The following is a 12,058-nucleotide window of genomic DNA, read 5'->3' on the forward strand; positions in this document are numbered from 1 at the left end:
TGTTGACAACGGACGGACGGACGGTCGGATGGACAGACGGACAGACAGTCAACGGTATACCATAATACGTCCCATAAACGGGCATATAAAAAAAAAATTATATAAATATAAACATATCATTTGTTTTAGCAAAACATAATAGATTGTGTTCCAGACTTGAAAGCATCTTAGTCTGGGTTACTGGCTAACTGGTTTGGTAAGGAATTCAACAACCTTATTGTTCGCAGGGGGAAAATGAATATGAATGGTAATTTGTGGGACAGAATGGCTGTACAAAGTTAGTAGGAGCAATAAGGCCTTTATTTGGCCCAAATTAGTGCAAATTGAAAAGTTATATACATATACATATTCTTAAATTTATTTTAGGTACAAGGTGTTCAGAAAATCAAAACAAATATCACAACAAACCATGACAACATTTGTATATTCTGTAAAATTTCTTGATTTTCCTTGTTTTACATCAACTTTTAACCATAAAGTCTCCAATGTAACAATAACTTTTTTATTATTGTTACATTTCAATGTAACCGTAGCCAGTGCCTATTATATTTTGGCACCTTCTGGAGGAATGAAAAAAAGTGCACTGCAAAATCCTGTTACTTTTTTAATTTTCTAAAACATAGAATATATTTGAATTTTATTTATCTAGGGCATGCTATGCCTGAAAACTTTTCCAGATACACAGGTTTGTCTGTACTCAGAGTAAATTTTGAGGTGAAAATGCAGCCATTTTAGCCAAAGGGTCCACATGAACCTTAACCTCCTTTCTGCCATAGGGCCGATTTGGCCGATGCAGAAACAGTACCTTTGACTGCCAAGGATCGGCCCAAAGCCGATGTTGTTTTCCGCTGTGATGTTGTTCCTTGACGTCATAGAGAATTCGCAGTGCCCAGCGAAACCGGCGTGGAAAGAAAATCAGCCGTTGTTCAGAGTTCTGCTACCAGGCTCATGGACTTTTCTTTCAATGAAGCCCCATCACGATCCAGCCATCCTTATAATATTATTACATTATTACCCAGAAGTGCATTGTCATTTGCTTACATTCACATATTTCTTTCTATTGATTTTTCCAAATAAACGGATATGTTTAAAAGTCGTCCCAGCTCCAATATGTCAATTGTATAAGTGCGTCTTTATCATATTCCGGGTGCCTATGACTGTTATCTGCTCTTTGGTCGGGTTGTTGTCTCTTTGACATATTCCCCATTTCCATTCTCAATTTTATAATATAGCAATAAAACAAAACTTTATTTTATTTTGTTGATGTGCATATGGACCAATGGACTTAAAGAGCATAAATTATTTATCATTATAATATGACGTCCTTATTACGCTTTGTAAACAAAGCCGTGTTCTAATTAGCACAAAATATGTTTGACACATGCGCACAAATTTACTGTTTATATTCTCGTTATTTTCATTGTTATTCTAATAAAGTATATATATTTTAGCAGCTTACATAAACTTTTATTATATATTGATTATCAAACAACATATATTTACCCTGCTTTTAGTTTTTAAACTAATTAAATATGAAAATGTAATGTACAGACTCCATGGGGAGGAAATGAGAACAGCCAAACATTTTTAAGATATTTTTGTGCGCTTTGACCTATAAATATACTGTATTTGTCCTATTAGAATCGAAATAACGCTCAATGTAAAATATAGACAAATATAATGCCTGCCCATGTTAAAATGAGCATAGAGCATGACATGTAGGAATTATTTCTTAAGTAATATTTTTTTACTGCATTTATCCCTCTATAAACTTTTCATAATCGTCTTTGACTTTTTACCTGGTTTAAAGAGTGGAAACCAAAACCAGGTCGGACGGACGGGTGGTCAAAGGTAACACTTAATGCCGCCTCAGAAACAATTATGATTCCGGCGTATCGAGTACCAACACGTTAATTTCTGAATACTGCGTACCATTCCTTTGAGTACCGAATACTCTTTTTTTCATGTACCCGGAATATCACATGCCAAGGCAAAAGGGGGCATCCCTCATACACACAACAACAAAAAAACGCACCGATTTCAAAAATGTACCTTTGACTGCCAGGCATCGGCTTTGGCCGATGTGCAGCATCAATGACGTAATCTGTGACGTCATAGACTATGAGCAGCGCTGAAGGAAACATGGCTGCAATTGAACCTAATCCGTGGTTCCGGGTTCTCCCACCAGAGCCAATGAATGACCCACCGTTTAATAGAGCACCCACTGGACCCATTAATATGCCACCCAGAGATGCCGCGCCAATAGCTGACTTTTATTAGCGATTTTCTATTGACCTTATCAAAGAGTTTGTCAAACAAACAAACAGGTTGGTAAAATAATCTTTTCTGAGTTAGTTTATAGTTACTAGACGTATCTTTCATAGCCATATTGCAATTTTTTACCATCAATGTAGAACCAACGCTCCTCCATTGAAATGTTAATGACACAGTCAATAAAATAATCAACAAAGTCATACGATTTAAGTGTTTGTGATTACAATTTGTTTCAATTATGACATTGTTCTTTCTAAAACATAATTTAGAAAATTTTGAACACTTTTATATCCCCCTGCAAATAAAAATAAACGGGTGTTCGTCCTGCTGAAATGGTATGTGTAGACCGGTCAAGATAATAGAAAGACAGCCCAACACGACTGTTTGTTCGTTCAGCTCAATAAAGAGTAATGGACATTATGTTTTTCTGTGGTTGCGTTGCAGCTTGCTCAGATACAGGGGAAGCGCCCCAATGACAGGATATAAAATAACACAAAAGCATGTGTAACTCAAAAGAAACGGTTATTCTGGCAGTATACGAAAACAAAATATTAAAAAGAACAGATATAAGTCAATGGCACGAAGACATCAACAAATCACCAAATACAAAAACAAATGAAGAAAATAAAAATAATACATTTCTTGAGAGAACAGCCTGTTAACTCTGAAAGGGGGTACTATGTATTTTTTTATTCAGGTTTGCTTTACGAGTCAAGCTTGACACTTGATATTGAATTTATAATGGCAAAAACTGATAATAATAAAAAAAAAATTCCCTGATCATAATGTTTTTCTTCAAAGTTGGGATTAAGAATATTTTTTGAAGATAAAACACACACCCCACTTAATCACCACCACCAAAAAATATACATTTTCAAAGTAATATGGTCGTTCCCTTAAAAAAATAAATATTTACATAAAAGATTCTACGACTTTATATAATAAATGTTTATGATTATTTTTTATTATTTTTTTAGATATGCAAAGAATCTTTGCAATGAAACCATTCGCCAAACCAGACGATTTTCGAGAAAAATGCAGTGGCAGAAGGAGGGTAAACTAACCATACCTGAGTTTAAGGGATTCCTTGCTGTTTTTTTTTAACATGGGCTTAATTAGGAAAGTCTCATTTGAAGAATATTGGAATAAGCACAGTCCATCTCAGTCTACACCCTGGTTCCGTTGTATGTTTAGTCGAAACCAATTCCAAAACATCTTAAAATTTTTGCACCTGGTGGACACCAAAACACTCCCTAATCCTAATGATCCAGCTTACAAACCATCTCAAAGGTTCAAACCGTTACTTGATTTCGGTAACAGGAAATTTTTACGGTATTATAATTCCCGCAGAGAACTTGCTGTAGATGAATCCCTTGTTGGTACAAAAGGAAAGACAAGTATGTTACAGTATATACCAAGTAAACGTTCAAGGTTTGGCCTTAAATTCTGGATGTTGGTCGAGTCCGTCACCGTGTATGTTTTACAGATGGATGTATATCACGGGAAACGTTTCGATCCCACTCCTGCTGGAACATTACAAGGAACAAATGTAGTAATAAATTTAATGAAGAATTCACATCTTCTTGGAAAAGGCTTTCATGTTTTCGCCGATAACTTTTTTGCTTCACTTAATTTAGCTAACAAATTATTGAGAGAGCGTACGTATCTCACAGGCACAATGAGAACTAATAGACCTACGCCACAGATGATAAAAAATGCATGTCCTCAAGCAGGGAATGCTGTTTACGCTAGACAAAGACAAATCATGCTTTGCTGTTTCCGCGACCACAACAGAAAAAACCCCGTCACATTGGTGTCTACTTACTACAATGCTATTGATACACTAAACGGTAAACCTAGGATCATAGGCGCATATAATACATTCATGGGCGGTGTCGACCTTAGCGACCAAATGATTGGAGCATATAATGATCACAGGAAATGCAGTAAAGTATGGAAAAAAATTATATATCACATATTTAACCGCATCATGTTAAACGAGTATATTCTGTACAGTCATAACACATCATTACCGGTTATGTCCTGACTTCAGTTCAACCAATCTGTAATAGAAAGTTTAGCGTCCGCTTATTTGACACATAGAAATGGTAACGTGAATCGGCAAGCAAGAGTGAAAAAACTTGACTTTCGAAAAGAACGAGATTGTGTCATTTGTTCCGACAGAAAGCGAAATATAAGAAAAAGATCAAGAACCTCTTGTGCGCAGTGTACCAGAGGACAACATGCAGCTTGCCTTCAGAGGCACGAATGTTAATCATAAATACATTTTTAATATTGTATTATATAATTACATTTGTCTGGTGTCTTTTATTGTCCAAAGTGCCTCAGTATGTGGTTCACATCTACGAGAGATTTTATACATTTACACAAAAATGTACCTTCTTTCACAATTTGCATATATATTTTGGCGGCAGATATGTTTTAATATTTATAAATTCTCCACGAAGAAACATTTTTGTTTTAATGCTTTTATTAGGGAATAATACAAAAAGCAACCCAAGCATTTTGACAACAAGAGTTGGTTTTCATTTATTAATAGTTTACGAAATTCCGCACCAGCCGCAAAATATAAACGGTTTAAGGTAGAATACCGAAGTGTAATAAAACTGAAAGGAAATCAAGAAATATAGACAAAAACAAAGAAAGACAACATAAATTTACATTGCAAACTAACGGCATTTGAGAAAAACGAGGCTCTGTATAAAAACAGGTGTACCAAGGTATTCTTGAAGTGCAAACAGTTAAACAATATGAAAAATAACGGATATAATGGGGAAATCGCACGAAGACATACAAAAAAACATTACCAGATATGATACATTACACGGCATTCTGAGCTTTAATACCATTAAAGTCAATGAGGTTATCAGTTTTTACAACCACTATTCTAATAAATTGCAATCAACACCAAATAGTGTAATAATGAAAAGACTAACCAAAATAAACAACAACAAAAAACGGCACCTGAGAGCGATAAATCAACTAAGCAGACAGCTGTGGTGTCATCAAAACGAGCAAATTTTCCTATGCAGGTACCATGCACAATAGCTTGACGTTATCAATTGTTGTAAAGGTTGCCATGGCGCTGTTTGAAAACGTACGACGCCGGGCCGATTCTTGGCAGTCAAAGGGTTTAGGTGAAAACGCAGCCATTTTGGCCAAAGGGTCCACATGAACCTTAAAAATTATGCCATTAGTTTTCTCAATTGAATTGTTTCATATTTTTCATGTTGGGGCCTTTTATAGCCGACTATACGGTATAGTTTTTCTCATTGTTGAAGGCCGTACGGTTGCCTATAATTGCTTACATCCACTTTATTTGAACTTTGGTGTGTATAGGACTTTGTCTTGTTGGCAATCATACTACATCTCCTTATTTATATATTAACAAGAAAATATCAGTTTGTTTCTGGACTAATAAACACCAAACAGACTTACCAGCAACGGGTATCCCCAGCAACAGTCGACAAGCAGTTGCGGTTAACTGGACTACATTCCTAGCGGCAACACAAATGTTTGGATTTTTCTGTTTTTGTTTTGATCAAGGAGCAGACCCAAAAGTTGTATGATAAAAGATGTATTCAGTATCCGATAATAAAAAAATAATTAAAATAATATAAAAATTAAATTGTAAAACCAGAGACATACAATGTTTCTGGTAAAATCTGAGACTACTAAGAGGGTGGTAAAGGGTTATTTTCGTTCAACGTTTTCGGCCTTTTTATTTTACGTGTTTTCGTGTTTTGACGTTTTATTTCTCGTTTTCTCGTGTTTTGTTCGATGTGCGTTTTTCGTGTGCCCCCTTATTTATTTTCCGTGTTTCGTGTCGGAACTCTTAATTTCTCGTGCTTGTACCGCATTTGACTAAAAAGTAAAACTTGTGTAATCTAATAGAACTTGATGTATACTGTTACCATTCTACTTTTGCAATTCTATTGTATATGTAATAAAGTCCATCAAATTACTATGAATAATATTTTTTCAAATCAAATTCAACTAGCGGACGCTAAAAGGTGACCGCAGGGTCTTCATGTCCATTAATAATGACTGCATGATCTCTAAGAACGGCTGAGTAATAACTTCTAGTACCTTTTTCTTAATATTTACGATTTTATTTCTCGTGCTTCGTTTTTCCCGATTTTTATTTTCCGTGCAACGTTTTTGCGATTTTTATTTCACGTGTTTCCGTGTTCAGATAATCTTTGGAATATGTATCTTGAAAAGTATGTGCATTACTGTGAAATGCTGCATCATATAATTCTATGGTACACAAGCATGTACATGTACATTTTTATATCTATAATGGAAAATAGTTTGTAAGGCAAGTATTTATTCTATTTATTCGTAATCTTCAATAATATGAAGCTGAAGCTGTACATGCATCAGATGAAGAAGGGGAAAAAAATACCAAACTCCAAGGTAAATTAAAAAGGGGCCGGTCCATACAAACTGAAGATAAAAAATCAAACATAAGACTTTATCAACCAACGGAACGAATCGCACCTCTGGGTCCATCTTCACCAGGAACGCCCAAAGCCAGAAACCCGATAGCTGGATGTACAGATACGCAGTCACGTCAAGAGTCATACGACCAAAAGGAACTTAATAAAACAAAGACAAATAAAGGGAAAACCGTAAAGTTAATAAAAAGATACACAACTTTAGCACCTAGAATCTATAACGCAAGACCATCTTGTATTATTTGTGAAGTAGAGTCTGAATATTTATCTGTAAGGTCTTGGTACCTTCCTACTAGTTCTTCTCGTTTTTTTCCATACTCTGGCGTAGCCCTCAACGGAGTCCATTATTATTTTAAAGTTATGGTTCCAATTGATGTGTTTGGCACTCTAAATTTGGGACCATGACAAATCACCTTCCTGAGACGTTCATGTTGAATTATGTTTAGATCACGAGTAATTACTACGCCACTAAACAGATTCGCTGTATTTCTGTAAACCCTCTTTCACTGCGGACACAATTTTTGTTAATCAGACCGACAATTCCTTGGTAGAACATGCAGATGAGCTGGTACTTTACCGTTGTTTGTTCGGAGCTCTGTGGAGTTTATGTATCCCATACAAACAAGGCTCAGATTATTTGCTAATTGAAATATTCAATGGGACCATGAAGGACATATGGTTTGCCAAGAAATCATCCTTATCAAAAGTTACGTTTTTGTACGTGGGATTACCCGATTGTTCATTTATTCCTAATTCTTTGATAAGACACTCGTTGTAATAGGACAAAGTTTACAGACAAAAACAAAATTGTTTGAAGCTTTGTCAGCAGGAACAACAACATCTTTTTCGTGAAGAGACTTTTTACAGCTTATTTATCTCTGAATACGGACTTAGGTCGAACTTTTACACAGTTTTTCAATTTGCGGATGCTACGCTGTATCAGCCAATTAATTGCCTTAACCCATTCTGACAGAATTTCTAGTTCACTCTCTTCTCGTTTTTTTCCATACTCTGGCGTAACCCTCAACGGAGTCCATTATTATTTTAAAGTTATGGTTCCAATTGATGTGTTTGGCACTCTATATTTGGGACCATGACATATCACCTTCCTGAGACGTTCATGTTGAATTATGTTTAGATCACGAGTAATTAAATGGCCAGAGGGCTTGTAAATATATGGAGAGTGGCCTGGGAACAGTCACATGTCAGAGGGTTTTTCAAGGAGAATAAATCAAAATCTTGCAATACTTATTTATTTTTAAATACTTTAAGTGCACTGATTTTGAAAATAAAGCGGAATTTTAGATATCAATTCTTTGTTATGAAGAACCGGCGTTGCTGATGTTGATAGCATCGATTCCTATTTTCATCGCGTGTCAATGGTTCTGATTTTACTGGTACAATTATATATTTTATCATAACAATTATATATTTTATCATAAGCTAATTTCAAATTTGCATTTATAAATGAATATAGTCAAATATCTTAATTGTACCATATTGTACTGTTTAGATATAAGAAAAGTACTGACTATCACTTATACATGTAATATATGTGTGTTATTATCAATAAAATACTATTTTTTATAACCTCCTTTTCACGAGACAGACATAACCGTTCTAGAGTTGGTGCATATGGTGTACTAAGTGCCCCTATTTCACCGAATGTGAGGTAACCATGCAGATAAGATCGCGGGTGAGATCGTGATCGTGGTATGGTCGGCTTGAATATTCAATATTTCATAGTATTCACGTTCATACCACGACTTTGCTATGATCCTGATAAGATCCTGACAGCACTACGATTCCGCTACAATAGTAACACGTTCTAGTTACGATATTGTCACGCTCTTGCTACATCTAATAAGACCTTACAACGACTTACACGTGTATTTACTCTCTGTACGCTTCTACCAAGACCTTCCCGATCGCATTACGATCTCAATACGAGTCTAGTACGATCGAACCACGACTCCACTACGTTTCCACTACGTTGTCACTGCACTCTTCGTCCCTGTAAATATCTTGACTTTCCCATTGTACACTCCAGTTTCCTTGAGAAAACATGCCGCCAAAGGTATCAAAAACATTTAGAGGTCGTGGTGCTAAAAGTAGAGGTATCAACAGAATGAGGTCGTGCAATTATCGTGGCTAGAACGTAGTAGTATCGCAGTAAGGTCGTACTAAGGACGGCAAGCGCGTAGTAGCAGTGTTCTATTGTCGTCTTCATCGTAGTTTAATCGTAGTAGAAGATAGCGTAATAAAGACGTAGTGAAATCGGGATAGTCGCAGTGAAATCGTAGTCAGGTCGCAGCGAAATCTTTTCCATTGGCTTCCCGATTGCACCACGTTTCCAATACGATGCTTCTTCGCCCACTCCGATCTTATTACGCCATTACTACGACCTTCCTACGCTTCTACAATGACTAGTTTTGGCCACGACTGCACTACGAATGTTTTAAGCATGTTCAAAGTTGGTCGTGGACCTCAACGATCATGAAGACCTTGTCACGTCCTTACTATGACCACCACGATCTTACTACGATATTCCAAAATTTTAAATAATTTCTGAGGTCGTAGCGGGATCGTGGTCCTAGTGTGATGGGGTATAACATAATGAAACATTAAACAAAATAATAATGAAAGCTAGTCAGGAAACATTAAAGGGGCATTAGCTGTCAAATTAATGTTCACCGATTTGACTCTAATTCTCATATTTGATTTATAATATACTAAAACATATATTCAAATAATAAAAAGTCTAAAATAAACAATTTACGATGTAGGGAATCCTGGGACTCGATAATATATATCAGTATTTCGTGTGTATTTTAGTCTAGACGCCATCTAATTAACCATCTAGGTGACCTCCGAAGAATGCTGACGGTCATTTAATATGATATGACCCGATATAAATAAATATTAGATATAAATAGTTAGCGAACACGTGCAATTGGATTTTTCTAGGTCTGTTTGATTTCATATTATAGGTTAAAAATATGTTAATCATCGTTTTTACCTGTATAAGAATGATTTTGTGTGGATCGAATCAGTCAACCAAATGGTTTACCCTTGTTTCACTTTCAATGTTGACATTCTTTTCCTTTTAATAGCTGAACACGCCTAGTGTATGCGTAATCCATCTCTAGATAAGGGGTTAAATTGAAGATCACATGAATACGGATTTAATGAGGTCGAATTATTCACTTACAAGTGAATAATTCATCAGCGATATTTCTTAGCTTATTTTGACAAAATTGAACTAAACTGGCTGCTAAACGCGGATTATTATTTCATTATTTCACTTTCATTAATGATTGAAACAAAATTATATCAATATGATTAAAATTCAGACCTATATTAGCTCGCGTCCTCGAACATATAAGTATAAACGAAATCAAAGAACTATATCTTAATCAGATTGATTTTTTTATATACATATCTCATAGCTAATGCCCTTTAAGATGCTTAAACATGTATCAAATTACATACGTTAAGCCGAGCAGTAGCAGCCAGAACCACTCCAGGACTGCAAAAATGTTTGAAGTTGTTTTCAATCCTAAAGTCGGCTTGTTTTAACCCCACGAGACAGTATCAACTGAGGTGTTAATGTAACATAAAATAAAGTACCCATGAAATATTGTCCGTCGGACAAAATTTCATATAAGTTATTGTCCATGAGATTTAGTCACCTCCTTCTGAACAATATTTCACTATAAAATGCTGTCCATGAAAATATTTCACTGTGAAATTTTGTCCATGACAATATTTCAATGTGAAAATCTGTCTGTGACAATATTTCACTGTGAAATACTGTCCACGGAAACATTTCTGAATCTAATGATGTCTTCCCTGAGAAATCCTCTGTCATGGAATGTGACTGGAAATATTTAATATTTTTCATAAAGAGTATGTGTATAACCATAAATTGCTGCATTAATAAGTTATGCAGGTTTGTTCCTTATTTTCAATCAAATAAAACTAATGATACTCATTATCCAAAATATTAAATGTTTATATAGCTTTACCTTTCATGAAACAAAATTTCATGACAATTTATTTATGAAATATTGTCTCACTAAACACAATATATAACCTTGGATAACCTCCCTTTTACAAGACAAACTGTCATACTATCTTTCTATGACATATTGGAGGGTAGAAATGCCCTTTACCGAGGCGTCAAACGGTCATTTTCGGCTACCGTTAGCGTCAAATTGGTTAAAATTTTATCGTGATTCGTCAAAATATCCTTATCGTGATTCGTCAGAGTTATGAAATAATTAACCGTTACCGTTATTTTAGGAAAGAACTTAACGTTATTCGTCAAAATCAGTTGATTTTTATTATCGTCATAAAGAAAATGTTCATCATGTTTATCGTCAGGCACCTAAAATTACCGTTAACGACATTGGCAAGATTTTGTACCGTTATTCATCATGAAGGTACCCCCATTACGACCCTCATATTGCCTGTATATGGACAATATTTCAAAGGAAATTTGTCCTTCACTGGACAATATATCATAGATGGGGACAAAATTTCGTGATACAAAGTCATGAAATGTTTTCTTTAGGGACATTATTTCAGGCCCAATATTTTGCTTTACATTAAAACTTGATATGGACATTCAATTTGACGACAGATGATCATAAACATTAAAAAGGGAAGAGAACGGATACTAGTTAGCAAATAAAAATCGGAAGTCGAAGAAAAACGACGAAAAGACAAAAGAAACATATATGAAATATTCAATGTATAGACAAGAAAATATTTGAAATATCTTATTTCACAACTGACTCTATACAGTGTATAAAATATAAAAATAAGAAGATGTGGTATGATTGACAATGAAACAACTCTCCAAAAGAAACCAAAAAGACACAGAAATTAACACCTATAGGTCACCGTACGGCTTTCAACATTACAATGAGTAAAACCCATACCGCATAGTCAGCTATAAAAGGCCCCGAAATGACAAATGTAAAACAATTCAAACGAGAAAACAAACTTGTGACGGCCTGATTTATGACGAAAAACAAATGATGGTATACAGCAACAAACGACAACCACTGAATTACAGGCTCCTGACTTGGGACAGGCACATACAGAATGTGGCGGGGTTAAACTAGTTTGAAGGAGCGCCAACCCTCCCCTAACATGGGACAGTGGTGTAACAGTACAACATAAGAACAAACTATAGAAATCAGTTAGTATGGAATTGTACCAATGTACATTTATTCATATAAGAATCATTTTTTTTTTATTTTAAGGAGGAACCCAGGGAAGATAAACTATATTGT

At 35.2% G+C, this 12,058-nt stretch overlaps 2 protein-coding genes across 2 annotated transcripts in view; one reads left to right on the plus strand and one right to left on the minus strand.

Moving 5' to 3' along the window:
* LOC127729053 (uncharacterized) overlaps window positions 1–5,849 on the minus strand; it is a 48,808-nt gene extending 42,959 nt beyond the window's left edge. The window contains exon 1 of the mRNA XM_052236697.1: window positions 5,734–5,849. The gene's annotated coding sequence lies outside the window, so the exon portion shown is untranslated. The remainder of the gene's footprint in view (window positions 1–5,733) is intronic.
* LOC127738623 (piggyBac transposable element-derived protein 4-like) lies at window positions 2,095–4,321 on the plus strand. Its single transcript, XM_052249958.1, has 2 exons — window positions 2,095–2,099; window positions 3,355–4,321. Exons 1-2 carry the CDS (start codon window positions 2,095–2,097, stop codon window positions 4,319–4,321), a joined length of 972 nt encoding a protein of 323 aa, XP_052105918.1.
* Window positions 5,850–12,058: the final 6,209 nt, after the last annotated feature.

The sequence above is a fragment of the Mytilus californianus genome, unplaced genomic scaffold (assembly GCF_021869535.1).
Source record: "Mytilus californianus isolate M0D057914Y unplaced genomic scaffold, xbMytCali1.0.p SCAF_1, whole genome shotgun sequence".
NCBI lineage: Eukaryota > Metazoa > Mollusca > Bivalvia > Mytilida > Mytilidae > Mytilus > Mytilus californianus.